Source organism: Camelus dromedarius, chromosome 17, assembly GCF_036321535.1.
Source record: "Camelus dromedarius isolate mCamDro1 chromosome 17, mCamDro1.pat, whole genome shotgun sequence".
Taxonomy (NCBI): Eukaryota; Metazoa; Chordata; class Mammalia; order Artiodactyla; family Camelidae; genus Camelus; species Camelus dromedarius.
The window spans coordinates 1,945,128-1,962,075 of NC_087452.1; the positions used below are offsets into that span (position 1 = coordinate 1,945,128).

At 47.6% G+C, this 16,948-nt stretch overlaps 1 protein-coding gene across 1 annotated transcript in view; it reads left to right on the forward strand.

The window, feature by feature from the left end:
- The window catches only part of CFAP92 (cilia and flagella associated protein 92 (putative)), a 51,576-nt gene that overhangs the window by 25,846 nt on the left and 8,782 nt on the right, over positions 1–16,948 (forward strand). Inside the window, exons 11-12 of the mRNA XM_064496173.1 lie at positions 5,814–6,008; positions 7,665–7,956. Coding sequence (XP_064352243.1) covers positions 5,814–6,008; positions 7,665–7,956 — 487 coding nt within the window. The remainder of the gene's footprint in view (positions 1–5,813; positions 6,009–7,664; positions 7,957–16,948) is intronic.

Genomic DNA, 16,948 nt, shown 5'->3' on the forward strand with positions numbered 1-16,948 from the left:
ACTGAGCTGTGCCTCCCCTCGGAAGGAGCTGTCGATGCGGAGCCTCTTGGGCTCAGTAGTTGGATGACAGGGACAGTCGCCTGCCTCTGGCTAAGGGAAGACTTCAGGGATGTGTAGAAGAGAGGGCGGCTGCGGCAAAGGGTCCTGCATCCACTCTTCTGCGGGGCTTCCCGGCCAGCAGGGAGCAGGTGCTCTGCGTGGCCCTGAGATGCCCCCACAAGGACGGAGTGTTGGGCTCGGCCCGAGGAAGATGTGTGGAGGGAGGGGCTGCTTACGCTGCAGAAAGTCCCCTCCCCTGGAGGCCTCAGGGGCACCCGATGGCCACTCACCTGAGGGTGGCGCTGTGGAGGCGATTACAGTGTCCCCTTGCGGGCTGGGCGAGCGGCCCCTCGTGGTCTTCCGTTCTTCAGCTTTGGTGGCCCGCTAACTCTCTTTTTCTTTCATGATTTGCACGTACCCTGGTTGGGGTGCAGAGGGCCTCCCTGTAGTTTAGAGGCCCCTGCCTGTCCTCAGAGCTCAGACACCGCAGGGCCGGGTGCCGACAGCAGCAGGGAGTCCGGAAGTGCAGTCTGCCCCCCAGGAGGGGCGTGCGGCCCTGGGGGATCGGTCTCGAGTGCTGGGGGCAGGAGCACGGGGGGAGTGGGAGCTGACTCGTGGCTGTCATCCGCCCGAGAGAACTGAAATGCCCCTCCCTGCAAGACGCGCATGTGACTGTTCAGAGCAGCGTTAGGTGCAGTGGGCAGAAAGCGAAACGACCCGAATGTCCGTCGACCGGTGAACAAAATGCGACAGATCCGAACCAGGGCATCTCATTCAGGCATGAAAAAGGAGCGATGTCCTGCTGCACATGAATGCCCTTAAAAACACTGTGCTGAGTGGCCTGGAGGGCGCTGTGCTTAGCGAAACAAGTTAGGCAGAGAGGCAGTTACCATACATTACCACCTTTATGTGGAATCTAAAAAATAAACGAGTGAATATAACAGAAAAGGAACAGACAGATACAGAGAACAGACTAGTGGCTGCCAGTGGGACGGGGAGGGGACTAAAAGGCACAAACTACTGCATATAAAGTAAATAAGCCACAAGGATATATTGTACAGCACAGGGAATGCAGCCACTGCTTTACAATAACTATAAATGGACTATAAAAGTTTCAAATCACTGTGTTACACACCTAAAGCTACTACAACAGTGTAAGTCAGCTATACCTCAATGAAAAAGAAAATGTTATGCTAACAGCCAGACATAAAAGGCCACATACTATATGATTCCATTTTATATGAAACGTCTACAACAGTCAGATCCACAGGGATGGATGTAGATCAGTGTTTTCCAAGGTCTGAGAGGAGGGGGCGTGGGGAGGGACTGCTCACGCGTGCGGTTTTTTGGGGGGGGGTGATGAAGGTGTTCTAGAGTTTTACAGTGTTTGTGATTGCACGTCGGGAGCACGATGAAAACAACTGAACAACCTTGTGCACTTTACAAGGGTGAAAGTCGTGGTCTGCAGTAGAGCACTGGGCCTTGTCCAAGACAGTTCTCGCTTTTGCCCTTGGCTCCTGGGAGGTGACCTACGACATACCTGATAGGAGTGCCCTTGTTTAGGGCACACCACACCGGGGTCTTAGGGTGGGGACCAGCCTCACCCAATTGTCATAAGATGGAGGACAGTGTGATTTTAGGGCGGGGAGTGTGGGTCATGCAGTGTCAGCTGATGTGGAGATTGAGATTCCTCCATGGGCCGGCCGGCCGCCCGTCCATTCATCTGTCCATCCCTCCATCATGCCTCTAATGGAGCCCCAGTAAAAACTCTGGACACCGAGGCTCAGAGGAGCTACTCTGTGTAGCTTGTCCTTTCATCATCTCAAAAATCATCTTTTCCAAAGAAAAAGTTTTGAATTTTGATGGAGTCCAGGTTGTTGATTGTTTTTCTTTTATAGACTATGCCTTTAAAGCCATGTTTAAGAATTCTTCACAAAACCTTAGGTCTTGAGTATTTTTCTATGTTTTCTTCTAAAAGATACTGTTTTATGGTTTACATTTAAGTTTATGATTCATTTTGAGTTAATTTTTGTATCAAGTGCAAGGTTTAGATTGAGGGTTTTTTCATTTTTAAGGTATAATTTGCATATAACTTTGTATGAGTTTCACTTGTACATCATGGTTCAATATTTTTATATATTGTGAAATGACCACTACAATAAGTCTAGTTAACATCTGTCAGAATTTTTGTGATGAGAAACTTTGTCTGCTCTCTTAGCTACTTTCAAATGTGCAATACGGTGATATTAACTGTAGTCGCCATGCTGTACATTACAGCCCCAGGACTTACTTTATAAATGTAAGTCTTTATAACCTTTTAACCCCCTTCACCCATTTTGCTCACTCCACACACCCTGCCTCTGGCAACCACCAATCTGTTCTCTGTACCTATGAGTTTGGGTTTTGATTATTTTGTTTTTGCTCTTTTAGATTCCACATCGAAGTGAGCTCATTTGGTAACTGTCTTTCTCTGTCTCACTTATTTCACTCAGTTCGATTCCCTGGAGGTCCATCCATGTCACAAATGGCAAGATTCCCTTTTCTATGGCCGCAGATGTTTCGTTGTGCGTGTGAACACGTTTTCCTTTTGCGTTCATCCGTCACTGGATACTTACGTTGCTTCCACATCTTGGCTATTGTAAATCATGCTGCAGTGAACATGGGGTCTGAATATCCTTTCAAGTTAGTGTTTCTGTTCCCTCACAATAAACACCCAGAGGTGGAACTGCTCCATCGTGCGGCAGTTCTGTTTTTGATTTGTTGAGGAGCCTCCATACCGCTTTCTGGAGTGGCTGCACCAGTTTGCCTTCCGACCAGCAGCGCACAGGGCTCCCTTCCCTCCACGTCCTCGCCAGCACTTGTTGTTTCTTGTCTTTTTGATGACAGCCACTCTCAACAGGTGTGAGGTAATATTTCATTTTTGTTTCAATTTGCATTTCCCTGGTGATTTGTGATGTTGAGCATCTTTTCATGTGCCCGTTGTCCATTTGTGTGTCTTCTTTGGCAAAATGTCTGTTCAGATCTTCTGCCCGTTTTTAAATCAAGTTGTTCTGTTGTTTGATGTTGAGCTGTACGAGTTCTTCATACATTCTGGACATTAACCCCTTCTCATACGTAGGGTTTGCAGGCATTTTCTCCCACCCAGTAGGCTGCTGCTTCGTCTTGTCGACGGTTCCCTTTGCTGAGCAGAAGCTTTTTAGATTGATGTCCCACTTGTTTATTTTTGCTTTTGTGACCTTTGCTTTTGCTGTCAGATCCAAAAACTGATTGCCTAGACCAGTGTCAAGGAGCTTACCACCCTGTGTTTTCTTCTAAGAGCATTATGGTTTCAGGTCTTACGTTCAAGTCTTTAATCCATTTTGAGTTGATTTTTGCGTATGTGTAAGATGTGGTCCAGGATTTCCAATGCTGTGTTCAATCAGAGTGGTGAGTGGGCATCCTTGTCCGCATCTAACCTTAGAGGAACTCTCTCAGCGTCTCACCGTTGGTTATGATGTCAGCTGTGAGCTTGTCTTATTATGTGGAGGTACGTTTCTTTTATACCCACTAGTTAAGAGTCTTTAAAAATCATAAATGGATTTGAATTTTGTCCAGTGCTTTATCTGCATCAACTGAGATGATGATACGGTTTTTATCCTTCACCTTGTTAACACACGGTGCATCACACTGGTTTATTTGTGGAGGTTGAAACTGGCCTTGCACACCTGGAAAACTCCAACTCAGTCATGGTATATGACCCTTTCAATGTATGTTGAATTTGGTTTGCTGGTGTTTTATTAGAGATTTTTAAAAATCTGTGTTCATCAGGGACATTGCGCTGTAACTTAATTTTCTTCTTGTGTCCTTGTCTGGTAATGTTTGCCTCGTAAAATGAGTTTGGAAATGTCTCCTCCTTTTCTGTCTTTGGGAAGAGTTTGAGGAGAATTAGTGTTAATTCTTTGAATGTTTGGTAGAATTCAGCAGTGAAGCTGTCTGGTTTTCGACGTTTGTTTGTTGGAAGGTTTTTGATTATTGATTGAATCTCCTTACTAGTGATCAGTCTGTTCGGATTTTCTATTCATGATGCAGCCGTGGTAGGTTGCTTGTTTCTAGGAATTTATCCTTTTCTTCTAGGTTGTCCAATTTGGTGGTGCATAATTGTTCATAGTAGTCTCTTATGATCTTTGTATTTCTGTGGTATCAATTGTAATATCTTTTTCATTTCTGAATTTGTTTATTTGAGGCCTTCTCTTTCTTGGTGGGTCTGGCTTAAGGTTTGCCAATTTTGTGTCTCTTTTCAAGGAAGCAGCTCTTGGTTTCATTGACCTTTTCTATTGTCCTTTTAGTCTCTATTTCTGTTCTGATCTTTGTTGTTTCCTTTCTTTTACTGATTTTGGGCATCGTTTATTCTTTTTCTAGTTCCTTGTGGTGTGAAGTTAAGTTGCTTGAGATGTTTGTTTCCTGAGGTAGGCATTTATTGCTGCGACCTTCCTTCTTAAAACTGCTTTCACTGCATCCCATAAGTTTTGGTATGTTGTGTTTTCATTTGTCCCAAGTTTTTTTTTTTAATTTGTCTTCTGATTTCTCCTTTGACCCATTGGTTGGTGAATAGCATGTTGTTTAATCTCCACATATTAGTGAATTTTCCAGTTTTCTTCTTGTAATTTATTTCTACTTTCATACCACTGTGGTTAGAAAAGATACTTGATATGGTATCAGTCTTCTTAAATTTACTGACTTATTTTGTGGCCTGGATATATCCTGGAGAATGTTCCGTGTTCACTTGAGAAGAGTATGTATTCTGTCTGTTTTGGATGGAATGTCTGTATGTACCTGTTAAGTTCGTCTGGTCTAATGTGTCATTTAAGGCCACTGTTTTCCTGATTTTCTGTTTGGATGATTAACCCATTGATACAAGTGGGGTGTTAAAGTCTCCCACTGTTACTGCATTGCTGTCTGCTTCTCCCTTTAGGTCTCTTATTATTTGCTTTGTATATTTAGGTCCTCTTATGTTGGATGCATAAGTATTTACAAATGTTCTTGTGGGATTGATCTTTTTATAATTACGTAATGCCCTTCTTTGTCTCTTTATTATAGTCTTTGCTATGAAGTCTGTTTTGTCTGATACAAAGTATAGCTACCCCACCCAGCTTTCTTTTGGTTTCCATCTGCATGGAATATCTTTTTCCCTCCCTTCACGTTCAGTCTTTGTGCGTCCTTATGTCTGAAGTAAGTCTTGTAGGCAGCATATAGATGGGTCTTGTTTTTTAAATTACTTCAGCCAGTCTATGTCTCTTAATTGCAGTATTTAGTCCATTTACATTTAAAGTAGTTGTTGGTAAGTATGTAATTATTGCCGTTTTATTAATTATTTTCTGCCAGTTTCGTAGTTCCTCTGTTCCTTCTTTTCTTGCTCTCTTTTTGGTTTGATCACTTCCTTTAGTGGTAAACTTTGATTCCTTTCTTTTTATCTTTTTTGTCTACTACTATAGATTTTTGCTTCATGGTTACCAGGAGGCTAACGTGTAACAACTTACAATAGTTTATTTTAAATTGATAACAATTTAAGTTTGAATGCATTCTTTTATTTTTTTTAATTTTATTTTTTTTAATAGAAGTGCTGGGGCTTGAACTCAGGACCTTGTGCATGCTAAAAATGCGCTCTACCACTGAGCTCCACCCCGCCCCCCCCCCATGTTGTCAAATCAGCAAAACCCAAAAAATAAAGCAAAACCGAAAGCTCGCTGGCGGGCAGCGCCGCAGCGCAGCGTGGCCGCCCCGGCCCTGTCTTGCAGGGCCCCCACGGCGGAGCCGGGCAGGCCCAAGGCGCTCCACGACTCGCGGCTGCGCTTCCGCCGCCGCCTCTACGCCGACCTGGAGGGGGTCCTGCAGCACGTGCGCCTGTTCCGGCCGCTGGCGCAGCTGGTGAAGCAGGCGGGGCTCTACGTGCGCGGCGCGGTGCCGCCGCTGGTCTTCCAGGCCCTGAGCAGGTGGGCCGCCGTGGGGGGTGGGGGTGGGGGGGTCCCCCCCAGCCCGGCCTGCCCGCTGCCCCACACGCTCCCCCAAGGGAGTTCCGCAGCGCCCTGGGGGAAAGGAGAGGGTCACCGGGCCCCCGCTGCGCGGTCTCCGCAGGCCTTGGGGAATGTTCTGGAACAGCCTGAGCGGCGAGCCGCCAGGGAGTGATGGGGACGCGGTGAGGCTGCGGCCGCCTGCTCTGCCAGCCGACACCAGCTTGCCCTCCCAGCCCTGCTTGCCTCTCTGTCCGCGTCTGTTCTCCCCCTGCCGGCTGGACCACCCTCCCCCCGGTCCTCAGAAAGCCCTTCTCCAGAGCTCTGGGCCCTTCAGGACTTGAAGCCTTGGCGCTGGTCCTTCTGCTCCTCCCTGGTGACGGCCCTGGCCCTCGGGGGGCCGCGCCCCGTCCTGGGCGGCCGGGCTCGGGGGCGGGGAGGCGGGTTGGGCATGGCTGGTGCTCGTGCTGGGGCCCCAGGTGGGTGTGTGGGACCCGCCGCCCCGCCTGCTCCGGGGGGGAGCGCTGAGCGGCAGAGACCGACCCAGAGCAGCGCAGTGGGCGCAGTGGCACCACGGATGGTGGCTGGTTCGCCCAGGTGGTCAGGGAAGGCTGACCTTGAGAAGAGCAGGCGGACACTGCTCAGGTGGGCAGTCCCCTGGCTGCTGGCCTGGAGCAGGAGGCCCAAGCCGTCTTTTTGTATTTTTGGAGCCAGCAACAGGTGTGGCCAGAGCTGGCGCCGAGCTGTCCTGCTGTTATTTATAAGGTGGGGGGGGGGGGGAAACGTGGGACTTGGAGAAAAAGAGGCTTCCTCCCCGTCCCAGCTCTGCCCGAGGGCTGGGCAGGTGTAGATCAAGTCACCCCAAGACAGTGGCGACAGGAGGCTGGTGCTGGGCGGCCCAGGGGCACTTGGGTGTCCAGAGCCTCCAGGGTTGGTCTGGGGAGGCTGGCTCCTGCCCCACTGGGTGGGTGACAGGAAGTAGCTAAGCGTGCTGTTGGGGAAAGGGGAGAAAAGTGCTCACCGCCTCCTTGGGACCTGTACCCGTCACGGCTTTGCTCCTGTCCAACCAGTCAGGCAACCGCGCAGAAAGGCCACGACGTGGGCCAGGGAGCTCCGCTAGGGGCAGGCAGAGCCCCTGTCCTCAGGCATCAGCCTCACAGCAGGCCCTGCCCTGCATTCTGGAGAGCAGCAGTGTGGGTCAGTGGCCAGGGCAGTGAGGGGCGTCCCCAGGTGGGGCTGGGTGGGGGACTCAGTCCTTGGGCTTTGCTAAGCTATGAGGCTCTGTGTATAGTGCCGTCCACTGCAGAGTGCCTCCTGTCCAGGAGGGGCAGCTGAGGCTGCCGCCCCCCACCTGGTGGGGCGTGGGCTGGTGAGGGGTAGGGAGTAAGGCCACCGATACCAAAAAGTAATCAGAGCAGAATGTGGGAGGCCTGTAACCTCGGGGGCTGGGAGGACACAGGGAAGGAGGCATTCCCCTCTGTGGGCTCAGCAGACCAGAATCTAATCTCCTGTATGAGCTGTGTGACCTGGGCCAGTGGGGCAACCTCTCTGTGTTTCCATTTCCTCTTGAAACGTGGGGACAGTCTGACCTGTCCTGCAGGGTAGGTGAGGCCGAGCAGGGGCCCTTCTGTGTTCCAGGATCCACTGCATCTGCTGTTACAGCACCAGGCTCCGGGAGGTCATCACCAGGGACCTGCTGCCCTCCTCCGCCATGATCAAGGAGCTGAGCCAGGAGTTTGGGTTGCCCGTTTCCCAGGAAGAGCTCACAGAGGGAAAGCTGGTGGCCCCTCCTCCTGCCCCCAACCTAGAGGACTTCCAGCACCGCAGTCCGACCCTCACAGATGAGATCCAGGCCCACCAGGAGAAGTACCTGCGATGGCGGAGCACCATGCTGCTGAAGCATGAAGACAGACAGCACAGCCTGGTCCAGGTGGGTGCCCTGTCCCCCCCGCGTCCTGAGCTGGCCGGCCATCTGCGGGGACGTACAGGGCAGATGGCAGATCCTGAGCACGGCTCGTCTCTGGCCTGTGTCTGTCTTCCCGCCCGGGAACCCCAGGCGGAATGGGCGGGATGTGCCAGATGCAGGGCACAGCCATGCCCGAGGCGTCGCGCCCACCCTGGCGTACCTCGTCCCCCCGAAAGGTGCGAGGGAGCACGCTCAGGTGTAGTTCCTCTCCCTTAGCCCCGAGTTAGAACTGTGTGTGTGTGTGTCACAGCTTGTGTAAGTTGCCGAGGGCACGGATGTTACGTGATGTCCCAGCAGCACAGGCGATGACCTAACCTGTGTGAGGCAACGACGGGAACAGGAGACTGAGGGGCGACGTGGTGACAGCAGGCAGGGGCATGCGGCCCGGTGGCCAGGGCCCTCCCCCGGTTCATACCAGCCCAGAGGACTGCAAATGCCAGCCCCAGGCGTGACTGGAAGCTGCGGGCCCAGGTCTGTGTGGGCGGAGCCACTGCCCCCCATCTCTAGTACGAACGGCTCATAGAAGTTCGTGAGTTTAATATGCGTTCTTCGTGAAAACCAGTAAGGAGGCTGGTTTTGTTTTTTTTCCCCTTGGTGTTCAGGTTTTTAGCTTTTTCAAAAGAAACAGTGCTTGGATTTATTATTATTTATTTTTTTCTGTTTTCTGGATTCACTAACTTTAATTTTTTAAAGGGTATTTTAAAACACTGTTCTCTATTTTTCTGAGCTTGTCGAGTTGACTGTTTCATTCATTTGAATTCTTCCCTTGTTTAGTAGGAATTGCTACTTTAAAATGGCTTTAGCCGTCTTATCCATATGAAAATCAGTAACTGAAACCCAACTGCAAGCTCACTGTTTCTGTTTACAGTTAACTTACATTAAAATCGATGAAATACAGTCCTCGTAAGTGTACGTGAATCAGATCAGTGCTTTTTTAGTAAGTTTATGGCGTCGCACAAGCATTACAGAGCAGTTCCAGATCATCTCCATCCTCACGTAGCTTCCTCGTGCTTGTTTGCGGTCGGCCCCTGCTCCCACGCCTGCCCGACAGCCAGGGATGCGCCCTGTGCTTCTGACGGGCTGGCTTTTGTGCACGTTTCACACAAATGGGATCCTACAGGACGTGACCTTTTGTGTCTGGCTCCCTTCACTAAGAATGTTTCTGAGGTTCACCCACGTTGCAGAGTGTATCAGAAGTGTGTTCTTTAAATTGCTGAATAGTATCCTGCTGGCTGAGTGTGCCGGATTTTTCCATTCAACACTTGGTGGCATTTGTACTGTTTCTGGTGTGGGGCTGTTGTGAATATTGCTGTTGTGAACGTTTACGTACAGATCATCGTGTGGAAACGTGTTTTCACTTCTCTTGGGTAGAAACCCAGAAGCAGAACTGCCGGGCCATTTGGTTAAAGTGTATGTGTAACGTTTTAAGAGACCGTCAAGCAGCTTTATGACGTAGCTGCACCATTTTACACCAGCAGGAGCAACGCGTGAGGGCTCCAGTTCCTCACATGCTCACAGCCTCTTGTTGTTGTCAGGGTTTTATCTGCAGCCATTCCAGTGTGTGTGGTGGTGCCGTACTGTGGTTCTGCTTGCACTTCATAATCGCTGATGGTGCTGGAGATCTTCTGATGTGCTTGTCAGCAGCTTTAAGTATCTTCTTTGATGGACTGTCTGTATCTTTGACCTGCTCTAAAATCAGATTGTCATCTTATTGATTGGTAAGAGTTCTTTATATATTTTGGATACATTTGCGTAATGAGAAATATGATTTGTTAAGTATTTTCTCTGTATCTGTGGCTTATTTTTACTTTCTTAATCATGCAAGGAAAAACTCGAAGTGTAAACATTTTCAATTTTGATGAATTCTTATTTATGAATTTTTTCTTTTTCAGGCATGCTTTTGGTGTCATAGCTAAGAACTTTGCCTAGCCCAGGTTTGCACGTAGATTTTTTCCCTAAGCCTTGTTATAGGAGTTTTATGTTTTCAGCATACATTCGAACCACTTTGCCCAAGTGTGTGTGTGTGCAGTGTGAGGCGGGGTCTCAGCTCGCCATCCCTCACAAGGGCGTCAGTTGTCCTAGCGCGAGTTCTCAAAAGGGCTAGCTCTTGCTCCCCTGGGTGGCCTTGGCAATTCAAGAATCAATTGACCATAAATTTATTTCTAGGCTCTGTTCCGTTCCATTGACTTACATCCCTAGCCTTACACCAGCCCCACTTTGTTCCGATTCCTGTAGCTTTACAGCCAGTTTTGAAACTGGATTGTGTAAGTCATTTCTGTTTTCAAAATTGCTAGACTCTTTTGGGTCCTTTGCATTTCCATGTGAATTTTAGGATCCGCCGGCCAGCTGCCATGGAAAAGCCTGTGTCGGTTTTCACGAGGATTGTACTGAATCTGTAGATCACCTCGGGGAGAACTGTCGTGCTAATGGTTTTGAAGCTGCTGATTCATAAGCATGAAATGTGTCTGCTTTTATTTGTCTTCTTAAAGTTCCCTCAGCAATGTCTGTAGTCGTCAGTGCACACGTCTTCCCCTTTGTGAAATGGATGCTGGTGTGGACTGAATTACTTGGTTTTCATATTGTTGAGTGCCAGGATAGAGAACTACAGCTGATTTCTATGTAAATGTGGGCCTTGCGTCCTGCAGCCTTCTGAACCTGGATCCTGGCTCCCTCGGGGGGAGATCATTTTCCTCCTTTCCAGTCTGGATCCCTTCCTTCCTGTGTCTGTCTGCTCGGGCTGGTGGCGTCAACATCAGAAATGAATTTTCTCACAGTTCTAGACACGGGGAGCCCAGGATGAAGGTGGCGGGCAAGAAGGTTCCATCCCGAGGCCTGTCCCCTTGGCTGGCAGGTGGCCGCCGCCCCACCGGTGCTCACGTGGCCCCTTCTCTGTGAGCAGGTGCGGGGGAGCCAGCACTCTTTTCTAAGGACGTGAATCCTGCTGGATCAGGACCCCACCCTTACAACCCTGTGTAGCCTCAGTCACTTCCTTACTCCAAGTACAGCCACACTGGGGTTGGGGCTTGAGCATACGAACTCGGGGGGAACCCAGACATTCAGTCCATAAGTCTCTCCTCCCCCCTCCCCTTCGCACTGCCTGCAACCCCTAGTAAACAGGAGCGGCGAGACGGCACACTTGCCCGTTTCCGGTCTTGCAGGGGGAGCAGCCGGTGTTTGAGCGGGAAGCTGGGTGTTAGCTGCGGGTCCTGGGGAGGCGGACTGGCAGGGGGAGGGCGGTCCCTTGTAGTCTTGGTTTGCTGAGAGTTTTTATCATGACCGAGTGTTAGATTCTGTCACTTGCTGTTTCTGCATATATTGGGGCGTTTCTTGTGCTTTATTAATGTGGTTTCTCGCATCACTTGACGTTTAGAGTTTAAAACAGCCTTGAATTCCTGGGTGAACCCACTTGGCCACGGTGCACGACCTGTGCGCTGCTGGCTCTGGTTTGCGAACATTCTGTACTTTTCTCCCGACTGTCTGACTTCGGCGTCGAGGTAGGGCTGGCCCCGCAGAGTGAGCTGCGGAGTATTTCCTCTGCTTCTGCTTTCCGTGAACTTGTGGAAGGCTGGCCTTCATTCTTTCCGTACTTGGTAGAACGAACCGGCGAAGCCACTGAAACCTGAGCTTTTCTTGGTGAGAAGTTTCTAAATTACGACGTGACCTCTCTCCTGGTTACAAGTGTGTCCAGATGTCGAATTCTTCAGACAGGCTTGGTAGCCTGTATCTTTCCAGGAGTTTCCCACTTCATCTGCACCATCCAGCCTGCGGCACTTGGTGATTCACGGTGTCCTCACAGTCCTTCATAGGCTTCGCATTTCTGTAAAACCAATACAGTGTCTCCTCTTTCATTCCTGATTTTTCACTAGTTTGCTTCTTTTTTCTTTCTTGGTCAGTAGAGCTAGAAGTCTGTAAAAATTTTTTTTTCTCAGAGAACCAGTTTTGGAGTTCATTCATTTTCTCTTTATCTTCTGTTTCACTCATTTCCACCCTAAACTGTATTATAACTTCCTTCCTTCTGCTCACTCTGGGTTTAATTTGCACCTCTACTTCTTGAGAAAAGTAAGGTTTTTACTTTGAGATCTTCTTTCACATACATATTTCAGCTACAGATTCCCCCCTGAACACGTCTTTAGCTGCACCCTGTAAACCTGGTATGTTGTGCCTTCATGTTACCACAGAATATTTTATACTTTCCAGTGTGGCTTTTAGAATTGTGTTGCTTAAAAGCCAGATATTTGAGGCTCATCAGATGTCTTTCTGTTGATAACTTGTCGTTTTGTCGGGACTGGAGAAGGTGCTTTGTGTGGCTTCTGTCCTGCGAAAGGCGCTGCAGTGTGCTGCACGGGCGAGCGTGCACGCCGTCCTCAGGCGGGAGGGGAGGGTGTTACTCTTGGGGAAGTGCTACGTAAGCGGCAGGTCAGGTTGGCTGACAGTGCTCAGACCGTCCCCGTCGCCGCTGGCTCCCCTGCAGTCTCATCACCGAGCTAGAGGTGCTGAAGTCTCTCTGCGTGGTTGACTCACCTCTCTCTCTCTTCAGTTCTGTCCCCTTGGGCTTATTGTATTTTGGTGCGTTCGTGTTTATAGTTGTTGTGTCTTCCTGATGAGCTGACCCTTTAATCGTTGTGAAATTTCCCTCTTGGTCTCTAGAAACAGTTCTTGCCTCTTTTTAAAGTGAAGTACAGCCAGTTATGCTGTGTCAGTCTCTGGTGTGCAGCACACTATCCGGTCATGCAGATACACGCATACATTCGTTTTCATATTCTTTTTCATTAAAGGTTGTTACAAGATAGTGAACATAGTTCCCTGTGCTCTACAGAAGAAACTTTTTAAAATCTATTTTTATATAGTGGCTAATATTTGTAAATCTCAAACTCCCAAATTTATCCCTTCCTACCACCTTTCCCTGGTAACCATAATACTGTTTGCTATGTCTGTGAGTTTTGTGAGTTCATAGTGTCCTTTCTTTAGATTCCACATGAGTGAAATCATATAATATTTTTCTTCCTGGCTTCACTTAGAATGACAATCTCCAGGTCGATCCATGTTGCTGCAAATGGTATTATTTTATTTTTTGTCGCTGAGTAGTATTCCATTGTATATATATACCACAGCTTCTTTATCCAGTCATGTGTTGATGGGCGCTTAGGCTGCTTCCATGTCTTGGCTGTTGTAAATCGTGCTGCTGTGAACATTGGGGTGCAGGTGTCTTTTCAAATTAGTGTTCCCTCTGGATACATGCCCAGGAGTGGGATTGCTGGATCACATGGTAAGTCTGTTTAGTTTTTGAGGAATCTCCACACTGAAACAATTCTTGCCTTAAAGACCAATCTGTCTCTAATTAGTGTACCCACTCCAGCGCTCTTCCGTATTTTCCCCCATCCTTTTACTTTGAAGTGGTTCATGCGTTTGACTCTGAAGTGTGTCTTCTGTGGACAGGATGGTTGGACCCTTTTATTTTTAAATCCAGTCCGACAGGTTCCACATTTTGATTGTTTATGTACACCATGATCAGTGACGTGGCAGGAATTATGTCTTTTTTCCCTTTAAATTCCATGTTGATTCTGTTCCTCTGTTGCTGCTCTCCTGCCTCCTTGTGTGCTGAACAGCTGCTTTTAGTGCACAATTGTAATACCGTTATGGACCCCTACCTTTAAAAAGCTAGTTTTAGTGGTTCCCCTAGGGTTGTTTTTTGTTTATCTTAATGCACCACAGCCTACATTAGATTATTACTTATTTGGGGTAAAACGTAGGAACTATCCTACAGTACAGTCCCATCTCCTCGCCCTCTCTTGTGCTGTTACTGTCGTATGAAATCTCTGCAGGAAGCCCCGGATGTCCTGCTGTAACTGCCTTATGCAATCATGTCTTTCAAATTAAAAGGTGAGAAAGGAAAAATATATTTCTGTAATGTTTTGTATTTACCCACATATTTATCTTTTCCAGTGATTCTTCAGATTCCAGTTAATATTTTTTTTTTAGCCTTAAGGACCTCCTTTAGTGTCATTCCCAACAAATCCCGTCTTCATCAGAGAAAATCCTTCCTCCACGCTCATTGGTGAAGGATGGTTTTGCGGAGCGTGGAACCATCGGTTCACACTTTTTTTGCTTTCTGCACTTTGAAAACATCATTGCGCTGTGTTCTGGTCTCTGTTGTTCCTGGTGAGTATTCAGCCACTAGTCACGTTGCTGGTGCCCTGTACACGACGAGGGCTTTTCCTTGCTGTTTCCAAGGTTTTCTCCTCGTCTTCCAGCTGTTAGACACGTGCAGCTGGTGTGGGGCTCCACGAGCATCCTGCTTGAGACTCACTGAGCGTCCTGGGTTGGCAGGTTGTTTTGGGGTCGTTATTTCTTCAAATTCTGCCTTCTGCTCCCGCACCTCCCCCCTCCGACTCCCTTACATGTGCGTGGCTCACGGGGTGGCGCCCTGCAGGTCTTGGGGATCTTCACTTTTTCTAAACGTGGTTTTCCTCCCTGTTGTTCAGACTGGATAATCTCTGTTGACCTGTTTTCAATTCAGATTCCCTGTCAGCTCAGACCTGCTGCCGAGTCCTAGTGGATTTTCCATTTCAGTTACCGTACTTTCTAACCCCAGGATTTTCATTTAGCTCTTTCAAAACATAATTCTCTTTATTCACATTGTCTATTTCTTTACTCATTGTTGTATACTTTCCTTGAATTTTTAAAATAATTTTTTAGTTTTTTTAAAAAGTAATAGCTGCTTTGAAGTCCGTGTGCACAGTCACCCGCTGGAGCCACGCGGGCGGTGTGGGCAGGCTGCTCTGCCTGCCTTCACGTGGCCGTCTCTTTGCGTGCCTCCTAATTTTTGATCAAAACCAGGACACGTGAAGTATGCCGCAGCAGCGCTGGGCCCCGCTCCCGCCCGGGGCGCCTGCCCACGGCGACCCCCGGCCAGCTACAACGTTCACTTATTTTTATGTTGGCTACTGTTTCTTGGGTGTCCGTCTGCTTTCTCCTTTATTTCGCTATTTTTTCTTTTATAAAGTGTCTGTGGATAATACCCTTTCAGTCCTTGCAGACCCAAGGCCTTCATTCTGCCTGTGCACCTGAAGAGCAGCTGAGCTCTTTTCAGGATCATAGAGTCCGATCCTCACCCCGCCCCCCAAACCCTCGCTTTCCTGAGTCGAGAGGTGCAGGCGAGCCTGACGCTTACCTGAGTCTCCTTTTCAGCTCGACTCTGATTCCCTCCGGTCCCGCAAAACGTTTTCTTCATTCTTGGTTTGTATCTCGGTGTCCAGGTGAGGGGTGTTTGTTTTGTTTTACTGGAACTTACAGGGCATTTTACCATGATTTTCATCCTTTTAATTTGGACTTGTCGGTCTTTTGCACAGAGCTCTGCTGTGTCTTCCACCCCCGAGAGGGTCTTCCACTGTGACCACTGTGGTCACAATTGTTAGTTTAATTTTAAACTGCACATCATTTTTCTTTTCTAGAAATTCTTACGATTTCCTGTTCTATTTTCATGAATGATAGCTTTGTTAATATTATTAAAATACACGCATAAAAGCACTCATGTGCTGTAAAAAAGAACAAGACCAGTCTCTTACACTCACTGGCGGACGTGAGAAATCAGACATTATCGATACTTTATTTTCCACGTGCCCTTTCCCAGCTCTTCCCCTCACCCACAGATAAGCACCACCCCGGATTTTATCTTCCACGTGTTTTTCTCTGTGATTTTACTACACGTGTATATAATCTGTAGCTTTAGTTTTTGCTCAGTGTTGATGAGAGTCAACCATGTCTTCGTCTCTGGCTGTAGGGCTGCACCATCATTTATTAATGGACATTTGTGCTGTTTATGCTTTGCTGTTTTAACCACGTCATTGTACACACAACATGTTCATATGTCTTCTTGGAAACATGCAAGACTTCTTCCGTAAGCTGCACACCAAGGGTTAGGACTGACTGGTAGCGCCTCCACACCTGGATGCTGCTTCATAGTCAGACTTACCTTTCACACCAGGTTAGTAATAATCTGTCTCATAGAGGTTTTAACTTGCATTTCACTGTTTACTAGTGAAGTTGGATTTTTTTTTATAAACTTGGTAGTTTCTTCTGTTATGAAAAAACTTCCCCTTGAATTTTAGTTTTGTTTTGCTCTCCCGTTCTTACCGCTGCCCCAGTGGCGTGCATGTGTGGTATCTTCTGGCCTGACTTGTCTTCTCACCCTCTTAATGGTGTCTTAAAAAAATAGTATCTTTTAATGGACAAGTTATTTTGAATTTTATAAATTATCCACCTTTTCCCACATGACTTACATTTTTTGCCTTATTTAAGAAATCTCTTCCAACTCCAAGGTCATAAAATGATTTCATAGTTTCCTCTAAAAGATTTACCTTTTTGTTTATCTCACTTAAAATTTTAACCCATACAGAACTTCTTTTCTGCAGGAGGGGAGGAATCTGATTCCATTTCCTTCCCAGGATCCGTGGTGCCAGGGCCCGTCTTCCCAAGCCTGTCGGCCCGGGCCCGGCTGCTGTCTGCACCCGAGTCTGTTTTGGGGTGACTGGGATCTTTACTGAAGTTGCACTTAGGGGTGAAGTAATGCTTTCAAAGAACCAACGTTCTTTGTTGCTTTTTTGGATTTCTATATTGTACGTTTATTTTGTTTCACTGATTTGTGCTCTAATTTCCTTTTTAAAAAAAAACTAGATTTAATTTGCTTTTCTTTTTCTAACTTCTTCAGCTATTTAGATAACTTGATTTCCAGGCATTCACTATTTTATAATGTTTATTTTGGCTACAAATGTCCTATCGTCACTAAAGTATATCCCCCAAGTTTTAGACATTATATTTTCATGATGCCTCAGCTAGAAATGTTTCTATTTCCTTTTTTAACCCATGGGTTATTCCAAATACTTTAGGATCTTTTGTTACTGGGTTCTGCCTCAGTGCCGTCGCTATCAGAGAGTATCTGCTGTGTAATTTCTGTCCT